General features: G+C 39.7%; 1 protein-coding gene across 5 annotated transcripts in view; it reads left to right on the top strand.

Annotated features, from left to right (window-relative positions):
* The window catches only part of PHF21A (PHD finger protein 21A), a 131575-nt gene that overhangs the window by 47423 nt on the left and 58896 nt on the right, over positions 1–25256 (top strand). For all 5 annotated transcript variants that reach the window (XM_081001763.1, XM_081001762.1, XM_081001761.1 and 2 more), the window contains exons 2-5: positions 964–1005; positions 1997–2154; positions 7926–7958; positions 8658–8723. In XM_081001763.1, coding sequence (XP_080857889.1) covers positions 2101–2154; positions 7926–7958; positions 8658–8723 — 153 coding nt within the window. In that variant the 5' untranslated portion in view covers positions 964–1005; positions 1997–2100. The remainder of the gene's footprint in view (positions 1–963; positions 1006–1996; positions 2155–7925; positions 7959–8657; positions 8724–25256) is intronic.

Consider the following 25256-nt stretch of genomic DNA (forward strand, 5'->3'; position numbering starts at 1 on the left):
CCAAACCGGCAAGTAGAGTCAATAAACAGTAAGCACACAAAATATCATTAAGAATAACTGTTTGTGGTCTTTATTTAGCATCTTATGTTCTCATGCAGATAGGTCCTTAACTTTGAATGTAGGAGCAATAGAAATTTAACTCCCTTTCTTTGATGTTGGCTATTTCAAACTATGAGTAGTACTTGTGGGGTGGAGGCTGTGGTCTTAAATACAGTACTATGCCTATACATGGTCCCTAGCAATGCCAGGACCCAAGTTCCATTTAGTTTTCCTACCTGGATGCTTTTCAAACAGGCAGAGCAGACAGGCACAGCAGCCAGGACAACCATGGAGCAGGCAAGCTGTTTTGTTGTCATCTGGTCCAAGCTCTACATTTGTTTCTACACTGCCATTTTGTCTGCCATTTGCTTGGCTGGAGAGATGTCCCAGGCATATTGTAACTGAATACACCCCCCAATTCTGACATCTGCTGGCTGGGAAGCCTTTTAGCCAGGCCAACATGGGTGGCATCTCTCCAAAGGGAGGAGTTGCCTTTTGGAAACTGCTTTAAGTGTGCCACAAGGCCAAGTGTCACCCTAATGTTTGGAGGATAGGTAGGATCTTAAGGGTGTGGTTGTGGCAGGTTTTGTGCAGCCTAGGATAATTGGTAGACATTTGGCCTTTTAGGTGTTTTCTTCCTTCTTGGGATTCTGATTCTGATTTAATTTAGTTTTAATAAACATACAAGAATGAGGGAGATTGAATAGTTTCTACTTCACATCATTTTTGTCCATTTGGCAAAGGAATTTGAACTCCTTTCTGGTTTAGCACAGACTGTAATAGAGCTTTTCCTTGATATATTAAACTTACTTCTCTCTTTTTTCTGACTTGCCATAATTTCTTTTAAAATATTTGTTTGCCAGTCTGAATGCATTTTTTGTTAACTGTACTATCTGCTGATTCCTCCTTGTTTCTTTTTTGTAGGGGGGAAACAGAGCTGAAGAGAATACTTGTTTTCCAAAACTGGTAAGCTATTTTCTTTCTCCCCTCCCCCTTCTTTGGTTATGTTGAACTTCTTGTCAGAATAAACGTTTTGTTTAGTGAAATCCCTAAAATAAGCAATGAAGATTTATTGTGTAAAATGTTCATTTCTTATTCTAGTGTTTTAGATAAGGGACTTGAAGCACTTTCTGTCACATTCATGTCAAACTTGACCAAATAAATCAAAACATGATAGGTACAATGTTCATTATTACAGTCGACTTGCAACTTGTGTGCATTTAACCAGCATGTAGTTACACAAATTGAACACATGCTTCCAGGGCCCTGGGAAGTTCTCACGCAGGGTTTGTGAGGTTCCTGCAAAATATTGTGGGAGCTTCCCAGAGCCAGTGCAAGAGCCTTCAAAGCCTTGTGGAGTGTTTGTGTGTGTGGTAAGGCCCGCTTAGTGTGACGGCTCCAGAAAGGTTTTGTGGGGGTGGTTCCTGGGTTGTTCTGGCTATATGCAATTTTGGCTCCGTGTACAATCCCCATAACCTAACCCCACTCAAGTTTCAAGTCAACTGTATAGTTTTGTTTTGTTTTTAGTTAACTGATTTGTATGACCTGCTGAGCATTTTGATTTTGAAAGTCGTTCTAACTGCCTTATAAATTAGATGTAAGAAGAGCTGTTCCTGTTAATCTACTCATTCAATGCCATTTTATTTGCACGAAGTACACTAATATTGATATACATCTGCCTAATTGCTACTTGTGAATGTATATATTGCCTGTTCTCATTTGTGTAATTTAATAAATCACTGTGAAATTAAGTTGCTTGGTCAAACTTGCTTCTGAATTAACATGTAGTTCTTAGCTCTTGAGCTTTTTAACACAGATATGCTGCAAGGGGATCCACTGTGTTGGGCACGTGCCCTCCATTACAAAGCCTTGAGATAAAAGACAAGAATCTTGTACAATATATGACAAGTTGATGTCCCCACCCCCTTTCCTGATAAAAGTAACATATATTTTGCAGCTACAGCGTAAAGAACAGAATATTTCCTTTACTCTGAAGCAAGTGTCTGAAGGTGGTGGGGATTTAGTAACCTCAACAGCTCAAGAAAGTGGAGAAGGTAGAGAATGGAGTTACAGACTCTACAGGAGGCTCTGAAAGTGGAAATTCAGGTTCACCAGGTAAATTGCATTCTCTGCCTTGTGTATCTTACTTGAAATAGTAAAAGGGCTTGTTCGACTTCAGAAGTTCAGACCAAATACTAATAGTTGCTTGATTCTTAAGTTCTGGTGTGCTTGTAAGTATCATGCTATAGTGCACATTTTATCTGTTTTAATTTATTGACTTCATAGCCCACCATATATTGTGAGCTCAAAGTGGTTTTCATCTGTTTTCCCCAGACACGACACAAATACTTCTGTCCCCATGGTGCTTATAGTTGGAATAATTTGGATAATTAAAAGCTTAGGGTATAAGAGAGCTAGAAGAAATTAAAAATTACAATTCATAAAGATAAAAAAGTGATTAAAGGGCTTAGTTGTATTTGTTGTCCCAATATTTTCTAGTCTCTCTAACTCATAGTTTTCTCTATTAGCTGAACTCACAATCCAGGTTTTCCCAAAGTTTGAGAAACAGAGCAAGCATACAACAAACGGGCCCTTTGGAGTAGCAGCAACAGGTCTTACAATCTTTCTCCTCCCTTTCAGCTCATAAATTGCAACTATTGAATCTGAATTTATCATCTCCAATCCTTATACAATATTAAAAAGAAAAAGAAATGTGGATTATATTGACTTCATTTCGTTTATGAATTGTTTTCCATGAACAACACCCTGAAGAACAGAAACTTCACTTACAAATATCAACTTTACAAACATATATAAAATCCAAAATAAAACCTTCACTTAAAAGGCTTATGGGGGGCGGGGGGAGTAAGATCTTCCATAGTCACCAAGAAGATAATAGAGATGGTGCTTGTCTGATATTACTGAGAGGGCATTCTAGTGGGTAGGTAGGTGTTGCTAAAATGATTTCACAGGAAGTTTTGTGTAGAACTTTTGAAAATAGTAAATACAGCATGTTTGTAGATGAAAGAGTGTGTTATTTATTTATTTATTAAAAAATTGAGTCTTATTCGTGTTTGGATTTTCAGAGCTCTAAGGACATAATCCTACTAAGTTAACAAGCTTTTCCTCTGAAGAAACACCTTTAAGACAGTTCTTATAACTTTAGAAAAGAGCCATTAGAACCAACCTGGCCTGCATTTATTATCAGGACCTGGGCAGTTGAGCTGTGAGGAACATTTTCAGCTGTGTCAATTGGGTTTTCGGTGAACCCCCAGCATAGGTTAGGTGAGATTGCTATAGTCTATAGAGGTACTAGATTCCCTCCAGGATCTAATTCTGGCTGAGTCCCAATTTTAAGTGTTTGTAGCAGGTGTGAAACAGTAAGGACAGATGAGAGAATTCTGTGAACTGACCATCTTGCTGTCTACTATCTCCCTGCCTGAGCTGGTGTGAAATTAGAGACCAATTCAAGTGTTGAGGATCCTCTAAGCAATGCCAAGGCTTAGGGTGGTGGTTTATTATTTTCAAGCTGGTGGTGGTGTTGTGTTGTGGTGGTGGTTAGGATTTGCTTTCCCTGAGTTATCCCAAAGCAATTTGCAATATAATAAAAACATATATAAAACAATTACCGGTATATGTATAAAAACAGTTAAAGCAATTGCATATGTAAGACATTAAAAACAACAACATCAGTTATAAATATAAAAACAGTCTCAAAAAGTAGCACATACATAAAGCAATTCAGATCCAGTACAGTTACCAACTGGGATAAAGATCTCTATTTAAAAGTATTGTTGAAAGAGCCACTGAAAAGGCAATAAGAGAAGGTGTCTGCCTGATATACAATAGCTTTAACTGCCATCCTCACAATTGTGGTTTGTTGAAACATGACAACAGCCTATACATGTTATAGGCTACATTCCAGATTTATTTTTTTTAAAAGATGATATGCTTCTCATATGTGCTGCATAGCATGGCAGGACAGAATCTCAAGCAAATATATACTCTGAATTTTCTGTCTTCCAGTGTGAACAGTTCATTCAGTGCTGATGACCCTGTTTAAAATATATTATAAGCCAATGGATCAGTTATATTTTACACTGGGTATATTTCAAAGTGGTTTACTTCTAGATTTCAACATGGTTAACTCTAAACAATAGATGGCAGGCATGGTTTACTTATTGTACAGTGTACTTGTTTTAAGATCTCAAGTTTGACAATTTCCAACCTGTTTCTAATGTGAAAGCAATAAACCAGCCTCTATTTCTGTGTTACTTGCTAGTAGGTTCAATTTTTGTGGAACTTTTATGTAATTTAAGCAAGAGCTCAGTACAAAAATAACTTGAACGGAATCTAACATAGTGCTAAATGAACATTCCACCAGTGCAAGAATTTTTCCTTGCACAGTGGGACATTCAACCCCTCTCCTCCTCCCTACGCTGTGGAGAACATTTATGCACATGGAAACTTGCAAATTGCTCAGAAAGTGCACAGTCCTACACCCCAAATGGAGCAGGTGAGGCCCACTAAGGTCAGTGGGAACTAGTCACAAGTAAATTTGTATAGATGTTTGTAATTGTGAAAGATCCATCAGACTTGGGATATTCATTGAGCATATTTTATAGCAAATAATCTTTGCTAGACAGATCCCGTCATTGATTGCATTGTTTGCATAGACATTGCTAACAACATTGTGGGTATCTCTGAATGTAAATTCAACTGCACGGTCAACTTTATCCTCTCAGACCTGAGTTCTTTTCAGACTAAATCAAAGCTCTTGTAGACAATTCTGACACCATTTTCTAACATTAAGGTAGATGCTGTGGGTTTGTACATAAATAAATATTTCTCTCATGTAGTTGACCAGCTCACTGGTAACACTGACTCATATGCAGACTGAGAAAAATGGTTGTGTGGAATTATTTACAGAAGTGAGACATTTACGACAAAACAAAATATGGAGAACAGTTCTTCACAAGTTGTGCATGGCTTGCCCTTATGCAGGACATGTAAATATAAAGGCCAACAGCTCTTGCCTTCTGATTACCAAACCATGTCAAACTTGTCCAGGATAATCTCTTAGGAGTTTGAGTTTGCATTTGAAGTAGTAGAATTAGCACTGAAATAACAAGTTTTTTGGGAGATGTAGTTGATGGATCTTTCACATAGTTGCAATCATATACACGTTTATTTGGGACTAGGTGCATTTGAACTCTATGGGATTATCTGGTTTGTATGTGCTGTATGAGACTATTGTGTCAGTGATCTGCAAGCTTTCATATATGCAGATATAGCTGGAACTGAAATATTTTGATTCTAAATATAGAGTCTTCAAAAAACAGACCATTTTCAGGGAGCAACAAATGTATGCGTCTGAAAACACTTATCCACCCATTATATGGTTTGTCAGGTCAGCTTGATTGTGTCAGTCATCATCTCCAACTGGAGATCAGCACTACAAAGCTGATAGCACTAACTATGTGATTGTCTTTTATGCATAGTTCCAGCTCAGTAACCAAGGCAATACATATAGCTCTGGATACTGGATATAGTGAAACAGCAAGTGAAAGCCTCAGTCTTTCACATGTATGCGACTCTTGCTGGGTTGAATCCATGACTTTGCTTGCACAAACGTAAGCACCACTCATGTACAGGTTGTGGGTGAGGCACTCATTCCCTCACATCATGACATTGCACACAATTTGGAAAAGCCTGTCTGTCCTGGGGCAGTTTTCCAGTGGGCACGAGAGGCTGTGGGATGGGGAGACAACTCCCTGCCCCGGTAAACGAATATTGGAAGCACTTCCACTCATGTGGAGACAAGTATTGGGTCTAAGTCTTTACGTATAGGTTTATGTACTGCCCCCACCCCAGCTAAGAAAGGCACACATGTGATAGTTAAGTCTTTATTGACAAGAGAAGCGTTTACAGCAGCTTCCACAGTACTCCAGGTACACATGCGCTTTTAGCCTCTAGGCAGTTGCCCACACGTCTGGGCCCTGTGGAGCGTTGCAACAACTGTGGGACCATGTACTCCACCGCCCCGCTGGCTTATATACCCTTCTCTGACGGGTTGCACACACATAACCTGAGACATCTCCTGCATGGAAGTCGTGTCTCTTCCCTCTTCAAGTTCCTCCTGTTTCTAGGAGACAATGGCATAGAGGATGGTGAGGCCTGATCAGCCTCTTCCTCCACCTCTGGCAGGTCCTGTGTCACCCCCCCCCCCCGTTCATCCCTAACAGCTGTGCTCCTTCTTCTTCCCCCCCTTGCTCTGGCTCCTGCCTCATGAGTGGCACTGAACCGCATAATTGCTGACACCCTCTCCCAGGTCAGTCTCCTCCCCCTAGCTTTGGCCACACACTCATCAGAGCGCTGTCAGCCCTTGACAGAATAATAAACAGAGTTCACATGCTCATTGCCATTTTTGATCCCTTAGCAACTTTGTCACTTTCAAACAAGAAAGATGGATAGGAACGAAAAAAGAAAGAAAGAAAGCTGCAAATCTTCTAACAAGTGACTGTGGGGTGATGAAAAATGCATCTCAGGTTTATTTTCTCCATTCCTGCAATTCTGGCAATTCAGAGTTTGTGTCCCTCTAAATTCAGATTATTAACCTACAAAAGAAAGTATTCTTAAATACATCAAAAGCAAATTTTGACAGACTTCGCTCACCCCAGAATTAGAATAACTTCAGCATTAAATAGTTGTGGGAATGTAATGGTCAATACCTTTCTGCTTTAAAGCACAAGCCTCTCCTTTGAATTCAATGGTACCTGTGTTCTTTGCATGAAAGTGTGTTCTGTCAGGCGAGACATGAGGAGACTATTATAGATAGTGCATTTCTGCTTCCAAAAACTACTCTCTCTGTGTGCTCATGTGTTGGGGAGAGGTAACCAAATGGGACATCAATTCTCCCTGCCCCCCAGCAGTATACCATTTTATTTAGAATGATGTTGTTGTGCTGCTCCTATAGAGTGAAAGTATTGTTGGGAACTGTGGGAAAGATCACTAAATCCTCATATAGGTATAGTGCAAAATTGTTTACTAGTGCCAATTTAATTAATTTTGATAGATCAGACACATATTCTATATGTATTAACCTAGCAGATTTATAGTGCTATGAGAAGTTAATTTATCTATTCAAGCCATTATCTCCTGTAATTTAGCTGGATTACACAGTTTAATTCTCAAGCAAGCCTTTTAAAATCACTGAATAAGCTTCGTATCAAGACCAAGGATCAAGTGGTCAGAAGGAATATTTCTAATGTGCTCTCCCAGATGTGACAAACATCCTATGCCACTTGGTTTTTATACTGACTCTTTAAAAATATCAAGAAGTACCCAGAGAAGCAGAATACCTGAGGAATTTATTAGGTTCTTTGGAGATATTTTTTTGTGTGTGAGGCGGGAAACTTAACCTGAAGTGCCAGTTCTTACAGAATCACTGTTTTCATTTATTTGTAAAACACCAAAAAACTAGGTGCTTTTGCTAACACCAGTAACAAGCCCCTGCTTTCTGACTTACAATTTAAGTATAGAAAAGTAGCGCAAGGGATGCAGCTAAGTTTGTTCTTTGACTTCTGTCCCTCAAACAAGACCACATGAAGGCAATTCTGTAGTTTTTTATTATATAGATAGCTTTTTTTACAACCGAACTGATTGTCTGTGTTGCTTTTTATATTAGTTTAAGATTGTAGTTTTAGTTTAGCTTACCCAGCTTTATCCCTAGTAGCAGCATATTTAAACATGTGAATAAGGGTGGCAGAAATAAGCAACACCTTTTATGAAAAATCCAGTTTTAGTCAAGGAGCACTGTATAGGTTTTGCTTGCAGAACTTTCAGTAAAGCACATGCAGTACTAATACCACTGTCTTCTATTTTAGAAACTGGTTGCCCAAATGAAGCAGGATCCACAGGTAAATATGTTTTGTTCACACTCTTCATTCCTGAAGTCAGAATACAAACATTCCTCTTGTTGCATTTTTCACAAAGTGAAATAGAAAAGTTCATCAGATCATATATTAAGTATACAGTCTCAATATTATTTCTGACAGTGTTTTGTTCACAAAAAGATTATTAAAAACCATCTCATGAGGAAGGTAGTGGTTTGTTTATTTAGTTCACCAAAATTGTAACATTGAAGGTGCATTCGTTTTCTTTCACCTCATGTATACTATAGACGCATTCTGGGGCAAAAGGTTTTAAGTGTGAAATAGCCTTTGGAGATGGGGTGGTGGTTTAATGTTAGATGTATCTTTAAAAATAATTTCATTTTTGTTTAGTGGAGCACATCACTGAAAGAAAATGTGGAGTATATTGTAGGGTACTCCTTGATGTCCTTGTTAATTAAGTCTTAAATGGCATTTCATATCTTCATGAAATACATGAAAATGCCACCCAAATGATGCTAAATATTGAAAAAAGCCATAAAACTGTAGTACCAGGCAGTTCAAATAGGCTTCACTGTTGTGCTGTTTAAGCAATCCCATTAGTTACAACCTAGAGGCGCTTTATTTATAGCATTCCTATGAGTTTTAAAGTCCTCCTACTATTCTTTATTAAGAATTAAAACAGCTTTCTCACAGATACTTTTTTTTCTCTCTCTTTCTAAACAGAATGCTGATCTGAAGAAGCAGCTTCATGAACTCCAAGCCAAAATCACAGCTTTGAGTGAGAAACAGGTAGGGAAACTGGTATATTTTTAATAGCATCTTCTAAAGATACGTCTTCTCCCAGCTACCACGAGAACTGCTAATTTTTTTTCCATGTGTGAAAATAAGTGTGGGCATCCAACACTTTTTGGCTCTGGTTTGATGTATATAGCAAAACAAAAATAAATATTTTTTTTAATAAAATATTTATTAGGATTTTACAATAAACATAGGTTTAAAGAGTTAAGAAAATTAAAACAAAGATTAACAAACTAAAAAGAAAACATAGAAAGAAGAAGAAAAAAGATAACAAGAAAAATACAAAAATTACCAAAAAAAGGCCTAGAAAAAAAAGAAAATACAAAATACAAAAAAACAGATAGCTAAGAATTTTTTTTTTAAAAAAAATCCATTTTTCAATATCTTTAGGCTCATTTACTTGTTTCCTTGACCTCCTCACACCTCCCCTTTTTGTATTCCCGTTTACAAAATCCTTTCAGCAAATCCTTACCCTCTTTCATTTATCTTTACTCTATATCTTAACCTATTATAACTATATATTTTCATCCATAAATCTATCTATATTTGCATATTCTTATTAACCTTATTACCAAAACCACTTATTTTCAATCCAACATCATTTTAACATTCATTAATTTTACAGTATTTCTGCAAATAGTCTTTAAATTTCTTCCAATCTTCTTCCACCAACTCTTCTCCCTGGTCTCGGATTCTGCCAGTCATTTCCACCATTTCAATATAGTCCATCCAAAACAAAAATAAATATTGGATGCACCAGTCATAGATAAAGTTTATCTAGTGCAATGTGGTGCTGGAAATTTGTGAGGCAGACTAATGTAGAAGTAGGAAGACATTGGACATTCGAAGTGTTGCACATATGAAATGATCACGATTGTTACAATGTGCCTGTCAAAATAAGATACTAGGTTTAGTTATTGAACTCCAGATGTATCTGATTCTTTTTTAAAAATCCCGCTTACTTCCGCATGGTGGGAGGTGGAAGTTGCAGTCCAACACAGCTGTGGCTGGATGCCCCCCTTTCTCTCAACTTTTCCCCCTCTGCTGGCTGTGTTGTATGCTGGGGCTCATCTGTGGCTGCGACCAGTTGCAGGTGTATTATGAGGCGTGTCTTGGGTGTGGACCAGAAGGAAAAAAGTTTTCCCTCTGGTCCCCTCCCTGGCTATAAAAGCCAGCTGCGCCATGATCCCAGCCTCAGTTCAGCTTGGGATTCCCTGCTCACTCTTTCCTTATTCTAGATGTTTGTGGGCTGCCCAATAGTATGCAAGCATGTCCCATGGGGTTGCTCTGCTGAGGAAGCCTTTGGTCACTGTATTCAGGGCCAGGCAGAATCATTTGCATTCAGACTAATTGGGCCTGTCTGGGGGCTTCACCTACCTCATAGCAACGGTCACAAATTATGGCAGATAAGGCATTGGGTTGGATTCTTAGCTTTAATTGAGCAAGGGTGGGCGGACCTCACCCTGCTCCACAGTATCAGGATAACCCTTTAACAGGATCCTTGGGCAGGGGGGTTAGCCCAATTTGATGTACATCATAGGGCAACCTTCAGCCTTGGTTAACCCTGCTAAGCATCTGCCAGGAGTCAGGCTAGTTGATGTTAGGATACAAAACCGATGCCGGCACCAAAAAGTTCTGACATCTGTAAAATTGTGGCCTCTTTAAATCCCAATACTGTAGTCCTGTGTTTTGTTGCAACTAATGTCATATCTGCCCCACCTTACCCATGGCTCCATTGTGCCTAGGCTCGCAGTTGAAAATCTGGTTGGTTATTGGTTGGATTCAAGGTGCTGACCATTGTTTGCCACTTTGGTTTTCATTCCGATGGAGTAGGTGATGGGGGAAGATGGGAGTGCATGACTCCTGAGGTTACCCCCAAGTGCCAAATTGTGGTTTTGCATTGTGCCTTTTAAATATTTAACAATGGTTCAGTTTAGAACAGAAGTTCTAAATGTGCATGTGCATTATAGGCTAAGAGGGAATTTCTAATGAAGTTCCATTTCTGACTTGAGCCAGTAGAAGACACAAATAAATGTCTTGTGACCTTTTGTAAATTGTATTTCCTCGTGCTTTCCCACCTAAGATATTTGTCATGGCCATTTTGAGAGTTATACCAAGTGTCATGTACAGATTTTTATTTTTTTGTGCTGAATATAACTACTGCTTTTGCATTGTGAATGGTGGTACTTTACTTTTTAACTGTGTTGGTATATGGCTGGGGCATAGGTTTAATTATTTCTGTGCAGAAAGCCTTTGTGAATCAAGCTGCTGTTTAGAAAATGTAGTTAGGAGTACCTAGTGCACCAAGCTGGTGCACTAGAATTATAGGTAACATTACTGTGGAGTTGCAGCTGTTTATATGTAAAATAATGTTCATAATGTAATACAATTATTTATATAGTATCCCATCTTTAATGATAATGATCCTTCCAAGGCAGCTTACTACTACTACTACTACTACTACTACTAATACAATAATAACATTACCATTAGATGACAGTAAACCTTACCAGCTCATCAAGATCTGTCCCACAGGGCAGTTGGTGCCAAGTGACCCTGTGCAGGAGGAGGGCACTGCTCAGTTGGAGCAGGCTGTAATGTTACCTTTGCTTCCCTCCCTCCCTGTCCTGTTCCTTCCCCATTTTCCCTTAATGAGGGTGAACTGAGTCTCCATGCACCAGTGGAGTTCTGAACCCCTCCAACACTGTTTTTACTTTCGGCCTCCCAGATGCTGGAAGAATCAAACATAATAGTGTAACCGATCTTCTACCTTTCCATTGATGCAAGATACAATGGTTGCATTCGGGAAAGAGGTATTTAAAACAAACTTTCCTTGCTAGAGAGTTGTTGAGCAGTGGAATAACATTTTATGGAAGGCAGTGAAATCTCCTTGTATGAATGTTCTTAAGAAAAGTGTGAACAGTCATCTGTGGAAAACTGCTTTGTCATAGAATCGCTTATAACAGGGCAGAGGGTAGCCTAGAGTGCTCACTGGGTGAAGTTCAACTCTATTGTATTGCAGGAGTGGAGGGAAAATCCTATAGTGTTATTTTCCTACATGCTCTCCCCCACTCCCCACACTGTAAACTACTGCCTGTTTATCTTACCAAAAACTTAATATTCTCAGTATGAAGTAAAATATTAAATTAAGGCACTCCCAAGTGTGTACCAATGCCCATGACTTTCTCCCTGGGGGTTCAGATATTGAAAGCTCAGTGAGAAGCAGAGGGGGGAAGACAACAATATAATGTATTTATCGAGTAGTGGAGCCTTTTTATATTGCACTGGAATAATAAGGTACAGGGTAATGTAAACTGATTAGCATTCCTTGGAACGTTGTGATATTAATTTATTATGGTTGATTTTTGTATGGAAATCTATTCCTATATGTACATAGATACTCCATAATGAAGTTTTTAACTAAAGTATGCTCTCTCACATTCAGCTCAACCTAGCGCATGTGGTGGTGCACTGATGGGGACAAAATGCACTGTAGTTCTACATTGTGGTTAAACTTCCTAGTTACAGGAGATGGAGCTCAAGCAGGCATCATGTTTCTTTTTAAAGAACTGATTTCAACAATTTCTGCTGCTTACTACTTGAAAAGTAACTGAATCAAGCTGGGTCATGGTCACTGTGGCCTGAATCCAATACTGTCAGCATTAACTTTGTTTTTATTTTAAAAGAGGTTGAAATGAGATGGAACATGGTTAAAAGCAGAATGGCAAACGCTTTACCTCATGGAATCCTACACATCATAACGTTATGCTGATATGTCTGCCACTTCAGTCTCTGTCTTAATTTTCTTCAGTAAAGGTTGTTTTGTTTCTTAATTCTGTGTCATGAACTATGCTAGTCCCTAGGAAACAGCCAGCAAGAATTGGGCAACATTTTTTCTGAGACTTTAAAGAGGCAGCAGCTTTAACTTGTGTTTCTGAATAATTACCAGGCCCCTAAAATGCAACAGAGTGTTCCAGTGAATGAATGATCAGAATGTTAGCAACTAGTTGTGCATTGAAGGCAAATCTAGTCGGTTACTTAAAAGTTTTTAAGGTTAATATTGGTGATTTGTTCTCTGAAGTTGGCATAATAATGTGTGTGTCAGTAAATTCTTTAGCTGGTGCAGAGGGCCCCTGATTGTTTCAGGGCAAGTTTGATGCAATGCCAATAGATGAGTCATATTAACTTACCAATTCATATGTTGAGCCAGGGAGAGAAGGCTGTATATTGATGGAGAGGCTGTGGTATTAGGTGGAGCAAATTTTGTATAAAGCTTGGTTTTCTGGCCTGATTTGACAGTTTTTTTAAAAGTCATGTAAGAGGAAAATTAAAAACTTAATATTGCTGTGCAGAAATAGATTATAATGGGTAGTAGCTGCTAGTTCTTTCTTCTTACAGAAGTGTTTTCTGGATAAATCACAAGTGTTCTGTACATAGGGGAGAAGCATAATTTGGCTATTGTGATGAATTTTTATCTTTTCATTGAGTTGCAGTTTCTAGTATTTTTGTAAGAGCTGCTTTAAAAAGTGATTAGCTTGCAAATAACATGCAGATATTACCATGCAGCCAGCATAGAAACACAAGCGGTTGGCATCTTAACAACATTTACCTTTTATCAAGCAAGACTCATGAAGGAGGGACAGTCCTCACTCTGCCTGCCCAGTGCCCACTGTGTCTACACCACAACTAGCGTGGAAGTCTAGTGGCTTGGCAGAGAAGGGATGGAGTGATCTGAACTCATCCACCGGCCTGCTCACTTTGCATGGAATTCCATGCATTTGCCTATGACTAGCAGGCTACTTTCTTAAATACAAGGCTGATAATAGTAAATGCTCAGCTTGCTAAATACGCTTACTTAAGCTTTGGAACTTCTCCTATACTGACAGCGTGTCACTTAGGAAATGTGCACTTCAATGTCAGAAGCTGCAAACCAGCTTTAGATCATACTGCAGGATTATTTTTGAGGTACTGTTAAATATCAAAGCAGTCAAGTTTTCAATCCCGGGGGGGGGGGGGGAGGGGGAGAGGACCTGAAGAAAGATGAAAACTGTTATTAGGATCGTCGTTCCTAACTTTCAAAACTTTATTGCATTTTGAGATGGCCTACTTTAAGTGTGAAACAAGATGGTGAGTTAGGAATTTTAATAACTTTACAACAATATAGTGCACAGTACGCTTTGAGATAGGAAGTCTTCCTCTTTAGAAGATAAAGTTATGTAACTAGAGCAGTTTTGTTTACCGTCCCTTTGAATTTCTAAATATCTGCTGCTGACACGAACAGCAAAAAATTCATGTTTATATAGAAAGTGTTTTCTGATGGGCGCTCTTTGTTTTTATATTATGCTTTTATACGCTAGGGCCCCAATCTTATGCACTCTCACTTCGGAATAAGCTCTATGAAATTCAGGGGGACTTAACTCAGAATATACGTTCACAGGATGAGACTGTAAATTGCAAGATTAATCCTTTTACAGGGGAGTGAAGTATGTGTTTATGTCATCCACTGAACCAAATTCTTGTGTGCGCCTCTCTTCCCCGTTTTCAGAATGCATTTCGGAACTTAAGTGCTCCTTGCTATAGTAAATGTGATTACCCTTCCACTGCCTTCCTGAAAGAATAGATTTTTCAGGCAACAATACTTAAAGTACTAGCTAGAGGGAGGCATTACTCCCAGTTACAACTGTAGCAAGAATAAGGAAACACTGAAGTAAGCCATTCTCCCTCCCTCCCCCACTCTGTGATTTCTAACACAGAACAAAAACACAGTAGGAGTTTTTTTTGGGGGGGGGGGCAGGGATAGTGACAGTTCCATACTGCAAAACACCTCAACGCAATAAAGGAATTTACTCCCCTATCTTGTTTCTTGCTTTTCTGGCTGTATATGTGACTGTATATGGTACAAGCTGGACTGGACAAGCAATAGTTCATGTAGCAACAACATTGAGATTTGATACTGGTGCATAATGGCCACCCTGGCAGGTTGGAAAGCTGTTTGTAAGGGAGGTTGATTATAGGAAGCCTTTGATCCCACATCTAAATATATCTTGAGGAACAAACCAGAGCTTCCTATTCTAGTCTCCACCTACTGTTTTTTTGTTTAATTTTAGAAAAATGTTCAGAATTGAAGTAGATCCATAGGATTCATTCCAGGATAATACAACCTATTCTGAATGTCAGTATGCAGAATTTATTTTTACTTTATTTGGGAGGAAGTAAAGTATTGTGATACAGGACTTTTACCTACAATGCCGCTTCCTTTGCAGGCAATCACATACAGATAATTAATAAAAGTTAATTCTTTTAGAGAGCATATCAGTTGATTTACTTTCAGTTGTGATTCCTAGAAAACAAGATTTTCCCTGCCATAAGATGTACAAGAGCTCAAAAACTGCTGTCTAGTGTAAGCAGCACTTGCAATCCTCCCCGCATCATAAAGCAGGTGGCAAGGAACTTTTTTGGTTCTGGGGGTCAGGTCTTTATCTGGCTTCACCCTGCAGGCCATCTTTGGCAGGTGGGTAGGGCAGTTCACCTGTCAATCACATAATGTCACTATCATGCCACATAAAGCAGACATTGGCTCTGGTAGGGACTGTTCCATTGAGCAGCAATGAAGAAAAAGGGGTCTGCTTGCTGTATGTGCAGTGAAAGAAAGCAAACTCCATTTTTTATCTGATGCTGATCCTTTTCAGAGGCTGAAGAAATCAGTGAGGACAAGCTTTCCAAGAAGATTCCGCCCATCAGCTGATGAAATCCTTGGCATCATCAGATAGGCGGGGTGTGTGGTTTAGAGCAGATATCTACAGACCTTTCAGATCCTGGATCTACTTTTGACCTAAACATATATTTGGGGACCCGTTTCTTAATCTTTTACCATGTATTTGCATGGAAGTAGTGTTCTTTTTATTACCCACCTTGGGTCAGACTGCGACCCACTAGTGTGGAGCTTTCTAAACTTTTCTAGCAAACTGGAGGTTAAACTAACCTCTTTCCAGTCCCTGGAGGAGCATGGGGAGCGTTTGCACCACACACCTACATACTGCAGCCAACACACTAACGTGTTGTGACACACAGTTTAGAAAGCTCTGCACTAGTGGGTCCCAATGCACCAGCTTAGGGGAAATGGTTTCACAGTCCAAATGGGATCCCCTGATGGGGCCAAATTGGCCCCTGGGTTGGAAGTTCCCCACTTCTGCCATAAACCAAACTCAGTTCTTAGTTGTTAGCTTTCTTGGCTGAACTTCAGGCTTTTACTAAATTGCATAATAAAAGTTGCATCCTCAATAAAACCTTGTATAGAGAGTGCACTTCTAATTTTCAAAATGCCTTGTAGTGCTAATTTGTGTTTTGTTCTCACAGTCATGCTATTATTTCCTTCTTTTGGATATGGAAAATTCAGACTGAGAGTTAATGATTTGACCAAAGTCTGACAGAAGTGAGGCTTTGATACCCATCTCTCTGACCAGTGTTAGAAACTCAGATATACAGTCATACCTCTTGTTACATTCAGTTCAGGTTACGTCTTTTCAGGTTGCGTCCTGCGGCAACCCGAAAGTACAGTGGTGCCTCGCAAGACGAAATCAATTCGTTCTGCGAGTTTTTTCGTCTTGCGAATTTTTCGTCTTGCGAAGCACGGTTTCCCAAAGGAATGCATTGAAAATCCAAAAGGAAACAAACTTGCAAGATGTTTTCGTCTTGCGAAGCAAGCCCATAGGGAAATTCGTCTTGCGAAGCAACTCAAAAAACGAAAAACTCTTTCGTCTTGCGAGTTTTTCGTCTTGCGAGGCATTCGTCTTGCGAGGTACCACTGTACCGGAAAGGGTTACTGTCAGGGAACTGACATCGGAGCTAGAGGTGGAGGGAAGGCTCTCAAATGATGCTGGAGAAGGGCCCAGCAGGGAGAGAGGCAGCTCCACAGATGGGGAAGCAAATCAGCGCTACACCAGGGATAAGGAGGGGCTGATGGGGGAATCGGCAAGAGGGCTCCAGGACTCTTCACCGGACACCAGCGGGGAGAGCACTGGTCCCCCACTACCCACGCCCACCCTGCGCAGAAGACTTCCGCGCAGAGAGAGTAGGAGGAAACTGGGTGTCAAACAACTTTTATGTTGGAAAAGATTTAAGAAACACCCACTGACGGATTCTGCTAGCGACTGAGGCAGCCACGAAGTGAAGGGCTGCCCAGACTGAAAGGTTTACCAAGCCAACAAAGCCTGGAGAGGCGGCAACTTACGCACGAGCAACCCATACTCATTATAGTTACTTCCGGGTTTCGCCGCATGTGCAGACGCGCAAAATGACGTCACATGCATACGCAGAAGCGGCGAATTGTGACTTGTGCAGATGTGGGTTGCGTTCCTCTCAGGTTGCGAACGGATCCCGTTCACAACCAGAGGTACCACTGTATAAGCTAATACCAAATAAGCTAAGCACCTTAAACCTAGGTTGTGGTTGCCACAATGGAATGTTTAGGCACCTTTTTTTGCAATGTGATTTGTTGTTGTTGTTATCCATTTCATTTCTATGCCACTTTATATTTTAAAGAAAAAATATTAAAACAGTTTGCAATACTTTAAAACGTCAAATAAAACAACCCAGAATAATAGAAATTTAAGCTTCAAGGAAAATATTTCATGTCTTTCTCTCTAACTGACATTTTGCTTCCCTTATATTTTATTTACCTACTTAATTTATATAGCTGCTCCATAAGTACTCTTGGAAGCCAGTGTAATGTACTGGTTAGAGTGTTGGACTAGTGCCTGGGAGATCAGGGTTCAAATCCCCTCTTAACCTACTTCACAGGGTCGTTGTAGGGATTTACTAAGGACGGGGTGAACCACATACTCCTTGGAGAAGAAGGTGGGATATAAATCAACAAATGAGCTCTTCAGCTTACCTGCTTAAGAAAGCTGGAGGAGTTAGCCAGATGGAGATGTCAGTTGCCAACCTGGCATCCAGAGATCTCCATGTGGTCGCAATTGGACCTGCACCAGTCACAAAACACGCCGGGCACCTGGGGTTTTTTGAATGCTGCCTCTGACTGAACTTCAGCTCTCCTGGAGTGTACTGATTCACTTAAGCCACTGTCTCTTCTGAGTTTGTACTTTTGTAAAGCTCAGGGCATCCCTCAACCCAAATGCAGTTTAGTGCTTTTTCAGAACACTTGCCCTAGACAAGAAATAAGTTAATTACTTTTTAGTTGCCTCAAAAGGCCTGTTCTCTCTCCCCTCTCCCAGGAATTATGCTTTAAAGAAAACTTCTTGATCCTAGTATTTAAGAGATATATTACGTTGGTAAAAGGGGATGCAGTTTTTAAGTAATACACATCAACTTTTTAGGAAGGAAGAAGCAAGAATTGACTAGTGTGAAAGCTTGAACACTAAGGGCCAAAGTAGATGTGATGTAGTTGCATGAATTGCAACATGCGCCTTTTTAATGATGTGAATAGGAGAAACCCGAGCAGCCATTGGTGGCTTTTCTTGAAAAGCAAACAGCATCTTTAGAGATGCATGTTTATAGTCAGGAACAAGCAGGGGGAGAAAGAGTTAAAACTCCCCTTCCCTCTCCCCATAGTCCCAGTGCTGCTATTTACACAACAAAAAAATGCTGATGTCTTAAAAGAAACATACCACTGCACCACTTCTGTACGTCCTTAGAGCTGACTCACATATAAGAGGCAATGAATATAGTCAGGAAAGGCAGGTCTACTGGGGCATAGCCTTCCCAGGGAAAATGTAAAGCTTTTTTTTTTTTTTTTTAACCTCAAAATTTCACACTCTTTCCTGTCCCAAACACATTTTTTGCTCCCTTTAATATACGGAGGCATTTCTGTCAATCAACTCTCTATCCAGCACAGGAGTCAGAATTGCTTCAGAAACAGCCCAGTGTGGTGGTGGCATTGGCCTAACAGAATCATAAATTGGTTCTAAGTATGCTCAGAGCTGTTTTCTTGAAGGCCCAAGAATTAGCAGGGGGTTCTTCTTACTCTGAGGGCGTTTCTTTTAATTTAGTCCAGTATTTGTTTTGTGACTTTGCTAGAAAGAGAGAACTAGCAAGCAACAGTGGGTCGCTTTCTGTTATAAATACCCACTTTTTTACTTAATTATCTTGCTTTTTTAAAAAATTGGGGAATTGGAAGTAGAAATGGTGGGAAGGCTGTTATATGTGTTACAACGAACTGTGTATTAAGCGTTTCCCCAAATTCACTTATTAAAAGCTGCAGCAGCTGTTGTGGGTGGGACAGGGCAGGTAAGGTTGTTGGAAGCCGCCCAGAATGACTGGGGAGGCCCAACCAGGTGGGCGGGGTATAAGTAATAAATTATTATTATTATTATTATTATTATTATTATTATTATTACTACTACTGCTACTATTATTACTATTACTACTATTATTGCTATTATTATTAAGGTAGATCTGGGCCATGTCCAGTTCCAGAGTATTTCCAGAAAAAGCGTGTGGGAACCCCTAGCAAGGAATATATATTGAATGCAAAGGAATAGAGGTAAACCCTGCCACTATTATTTCTGCCTTGCTCTTTTGTGAGTTTGTCAGTGAATTTCTAAAAGAAAACTTTTGGGCTCTGATACTGTCTGGATATGACTCCACATCCTTCCCTACACCTGGAAGATACTCTCCTAAATCTCAGACATAATAGAGGTTGAGTATAATAAGTCTGCTGTGATGAACTCTGCACATGAGCAGGACTGAGCCATGCATGCAGATATGTTCTGATGTGCTCTGGCTCAAATGAAACATGAATTCAAAACCTTGTGTCATGTGGTATGGCTTAATTTCTAAACAAGAGGTATGGAGTCAGTCTTGCCTGAAAATCATTCTTGGGCCTTCTACATGGAATCTCATTCCCTTTCCTTAGATGTTCAGAGAATACTGGATGTGTATGTTTGTTTTTAGAGAGGAGGAGGCAGTGGCACTCTGCACATGTGTAATTGCAAGTCAGAATGTTAGCAGTTGCCACTGGGTAGAGTCCCCCTCTGTTCTGGAATTCTTACAAGGGAGTGCTATTAGCCACTGATGTGCAAGACACTTGTGGCAAGGTTTCTCCCTTGAATTCTGCTTGGCATTTTTACTGCTTGTATTGGCCACATTTGAGAAAAAAACAGCACCCTTGCTGTGTACATCTACCTGCCTTGTTCTTTTTCTGTTTGTGCTGTACCTATTACTTACTCTAATTATTTTTAAAGATTTGTACACAACAAAAATGCATACGAACATCTCACCTCTTTAATAATAATTCAGAGCAGCATATATAGGTTTCCCATGTGCTCTGTCATCTTTGTGCACTAAACAGACCTGCTTAGCTTCAGAAAGGTTGCTGCACCACGTGCCTTTAGACCACTGCCTTGGCCCTTGTAGGGAAGAACAGTAGCTGCCAGATGTAGCAACATTTTTTGCCATGGGTGATCATGTTCAGATAATTATGAGATACAGACACACATTCACATGACTAGCACAACAGGAACAAGCATTACTCTTTCAATATGCTTTCAGCTGTAGTTGTTGCTGTCTTTGCGCTTTAAATCAGCAAAAGACAACTTGTATTCTGTTTGGTCTAATGGTGTTTGCCTGATTTGTCAGTGGAGACTATGACTAGGGAGAAAATAATACAGATTTTGCCTGGGTTAAGTTTTGTCTGTCTGAAAATTAATTGTAAATATTTGCTTGTTACTTGTACCTGCAGTGATGCAATAAATGTTGGTACTAAAAGCCTCCCAAAATTTCCACGAATGTAAATAGAAACATTGCATTGGATCCAAAGGGTGCCTTTGCAAACGCCATGTGTGCAACGTAATTTTCCCTCTCCCTCTGAATGCGTTGCCTGTCATAAGCACCTTCTGTGAGAGGAGAGAATTACCCAGATTTGGGTGGAAGTATATGGGCTGTTTGAACACTGGCAGGGTAGATTCATTGAGACTCCATTATAGTATTTCTTCTTGATTAAAAATGTTCTATGCAAGAAAATTCATAGTTTTAGATTTGCAGTGATCTCATTTTCTAATACCCATCTTTTGAAGTTTGCTTATCTGGGCAAGATGTTTTAGACCATCACTATTAATCATGATGGTATTTAGTGACTCTAATCAGGTATTGCGAAATTCATTAACAGGTCATTTTTACTGCAGAAGAAAGGGGAAAAGCAAATGAAGAAACAGGCTACTCCCTCACTGGAAGCATTTGGGAATTTCTGGTCTCTAAAGCAGAATCATAATAAAGAAAATTCTGACCTTGAAGAAAAGGAAGAGCAGCAAATAACAAGCTATTGCAATGGAAAGGCTGAGAGAGACCATGGCAGTTATTGGAACTGAGTGGGCTACTTTCTTGCTTTTTTCCCTTTGAAAGCACGAAGCCTGTAGAAAAGCCATGTGTTCCAATGCTTTCTGACATTCTGCCCCCTAAGAGAACTTTTCTGATGGAAAGCACTTTGAACAGTGCTGCTTGTATTTAACATTGTTGGAATTATATACTGTTGCCTTGGTTTCCATCAACCAGGTAGGGCTGGTGGGGCCCATGACTACAGTTAGCTTTAGGAAGAGTCATAAGGTCTCTAAAGCTTTCACTTTACTGGTCAAAGATCAAGGTCAGAATAGTATTTAGTTCGGAGTCCTCCCTTCTGTAAGAAATATGGGTCAGGTAGACTGCATGAGGGAACATAAAGTTGACTGTTCATAGGATCTGACAGGCACTTGATTGAAGTAACATAGGCTTTTGTAAATCTATTCAAATACAGTATATATTAAAGCAATTAGGGGTTTTTGCTGTCGTCTTTTAGAGAGGGGAGGCTATTCTAATTTTTATATTTCTAAATTCTCATGTGTGTGTCTCCGAAGTGTTCCATGCCAGTAAGTTGACTGCATGTTGTTTGACAACGTTCAAATACTGTTGAATATTCCATGATGCCAAGAATGCCAGTGTGTCTCAATGGCAACTTACTTTTTACATTTCATTATGACATCATTCATCAGCAAGTGAGGGCTTCTTACACCCTACTCTTCAGTGGTCAGGCAAATTTAGCACCAGAGAAAACTTCTCTTATTGGCCAACATCTATAACTACAAGCATGCTCAAATAGGAACCGTCACCTGTTACATGCCTCACTATTTAGGAACACCTGTGATTCTACCTTGCTTGCAGTAGGAAGCAGGAAGTGCCACCTTTATTTATGCATGTCATGGAGAAAGTGGATAGAGATTTATTTATTTATTAAACTATTTCATAACACTAGATGAATGGTATGGATTCTGCCTTACTAGAGAGGAACTCTGCTAACAGAGTATGCTTCTGTTGGCAGAGGAGAGGTCGCGGTTTCACCAATTGCCCCTTCCCCCTGCAATTTTATAAAATCTGCTCTGGAGGGTTGGCATGGGGTGGTGACACTGTGGGTTGCATGGGGAAAGGCCTCCATTTCCATTTCCTTAAATGGGAGCCTCTGCTGGATCTGCTTTGTGGAACAAAATGTCTGGCTTTTATTCTGTTTTAAATATTTATTGTGTATGTAGTTAGCTACCTCAAGAGTCTTTGAAAAATGGGATAGAAATATTTTAATAAATGATTCTATCTGAGGTTTTACAATTGGGCAGGTTGTTACATCTTTACTTGTTTTAGAAACCTCCTTATTGTTTCCAAGCTAAACTTATTTAATATATTTATTCTTCTACCGTGGTCACTTTCAACTTAAATAAACCTTCCCTCCAGTATACTATTGTCTCCTCTGTTGTGTTTGTATAGTAATTTTCCTTTATTTTTTGCTGTGGTTTTAATAAAGTTAAACAGACCTGACTTTTTCAACCACCACACCTGAGATGAGTTTTCAATTTCTGTGCTTCTTTTAATTGCTTTTCTTCACTTGTGTTTGACTATTGTATTTTGAGAGGAATGAATTCTAAGTTGGATGGATCTTTCCCAATGAAGTCTTGTCAGTACATTCTGTGTACTGTCAGTGCACAAGAAATGCAGTATGAATACTACTTGTGACTATAGATTTGCTTATTCAAGAGCATGTTAATTTGTTGGTTTAGGACTTGCTAATGTAACGCTTTCTGAATACTGTATTATATTTGTGTTGAGGCTGTCTACTATACACTTGATTAGGAAAATAAATTGAGGAAGGATTAATAATAATGTCTGCAACAGTGGTTCTTCATATGCTACAGAATATAACTGACAGTTTCCACAGTCAGGAATACTGAGCTTGGAGGGAATGGTTGTTCCAGCTGTGAAACAGCTTCGTTTAATTATGAGCTGGAAGCTCCACCCCTTTTTGGCTCTGACAGACCCTGATCTAGGCAAATGAGCATACATGCCCCTCCCACTTCCTAAGTGCAGCTAGATCCTGCCTGTTCCTGTTATTAGGGGGTTGGGATGGTTCCCAAATGACTGATGTTGAGCCCTCTGGTTCTAGGACAGGGATGTTTGGATCCAGTGGCTCCTCAGTGCCACTGGCAGTGCAGAGATATAAACTAGTGGCATATAATTATACACAAAAATAACTTAGTGACGTTAAAAAAAAAACTTGCAAAGTTCCCCACAAAGTTAGTTGACACAAATAAAGTTAAACAGCTTTACCTTCTCTAAATTGTCAGTGAATACCTATGATTGTTTAATCTAAATATAAACATTGAGGGGGAAAGAATACACCACTACATAAATTTACAATATAATGATGAAACGGCAAAGTTTTCCAAGATTGCAGCCTCTATTTGTCTCAAGCTCCCTCCCTCCCCTTTTTAGGGGGGAATCCATTATTTTTCTACAAAATTGTCCTTTATCCTCTATATGAAAGTGACAAGTACCCAAACTTATGCCAGGTTTGAATAATATTGTTCAGAATTGTATTTGATCTTATGAAATTGGGACTTACAAATTGGGGTGGATGGAAAGAGTAATAACAATTTAATAATAATTATTATTTCTACCCCGTCCATCTGGCTGGGTTTCCCCAGCCACTCTGGGCAGCTTACAACAGAACATTAAAAACAAAATAAAACTTCAAACATTAAAAACTTCCCTAAACAGGGTTGCCTTCAGATGTCTTCTAAAAGTCGGATAGTAGTTTATTTCCTTGACATCTGATGGGAAGGGCATTCCACAGGGCAGGCGCCACTACCGTGATGGTCCTCTGTCTGGTTCCCTGTAACCTCACTTCTTGCAGTGAGGGAACCGCCAGAAGGCCCTCGGCACTGGACCTCAGTGTCTGGGCTGAACAATGGGAGTGGAGACGCTCCTTCAGTTATACTGGGGCAAGGCTGTTTAGGGCTTTAAAGGTTAGCCCCAACCCTTTGAATTGTGCCCAGAAACGCACTGGGAGCCAACTTTCAAGGCCGGTGTTATATGGTCTCGGCGGCCACTCCCAGTCACCAGTCTAGCTGCCGCTAGAATGTATATAAGAATGGTTTGAAAGGAGAGAAATTCCATCCTTATCTGCCATCACATTCTATGCAACCTGCAGTTGATCTCTTGGACCTATTTTGCAAAGGCATGTGGGATAGGTAGAAGGTTGAGGAGAAAGGGAGGAATTAAAGTTTTGCTCCTCCTCCTGTCATAAGCCAATATACATTTGTATGCTGAATTCACACAGAGCCACACATTCATAGATGAATACTCTCAAGTATGTGCTCATATCAACAGATCACACCTGCACATCATTGTATGCATGGACACATAATCCTGTTTACCTATTAATCTCCCTGACCAATGTCAGGTGACCATGTGTGGCCATGGGCAGATTCCAATTAAGCTGGTGAAAGTTGTGAGGTGGGGGTGCGTGAAGAAACAAGGATCACTTTGCTTGGGGAAGTTTTCTACTGTTGTTTCTTGGCAGTGTGTGTGTGTCTTCCCATTTTGGACCCTACTCCTGTGGACCCCTGGCATATGGCCACTCAATATATTATCTCTTGAGAAAATTCAGCCTTTGACAGAAAAAAAGATTTCCTACCCTGGCTTAAGGGAAGTGGCCCTGCACTATCCTTGGGATACATAAGTTTTGGGAAATGGAGGCAATAGAGGTGTTGCTTTGACACCCTCATGTTCTATTTATCTTTGATAGAAACCGTTTCCTGCACTGGGTGACTTAATCTCCATGATTGTCTGGATGCAGACAGACCAAGATGCTATGTTGTCAAGATCATTTGGGAAATCATTATCTCCATTTCTCCTTTAGAGTGCTACTTTCTGAAATTCACTGTGGTGGGCCAGAATATTACATTTGGAAGGCTTTTCTTCAGCATCTGTAAACATAATTAGTGTAGTTCAGTTGACCTAAAGTATCTACATCTATTTTTTTGTATCTACAAAAAAAGCTCTATATTTTTTCTTGTGACAGGATTTTTTAAATAAGATAATAGTTCCTAAATAGGTTTTGTACATTGGGCCCCAAACATATGTAAGCAACATAAATTCATTGAAATTATTGAGATTGCATGTATTTAAGTCTTGAAAGAAGTGACGTTATATATATAAATTGATGGGCTAAGACAAGCCAAAGGAACTTCTTTCAGCTTCTGGTATATT

This window comes from Podarcis pityusensis, assembly GCF_964106645.2.
Source record: "Podarcis pityusensis genome assembly, chromosome: 1".
NCBI classification, from domain to species: Eukaryota; Metazoa; Chordata; class Lepidosauria; order Squamata; family Lacertidae; genus Podarcis; species Podarcis pityusensis.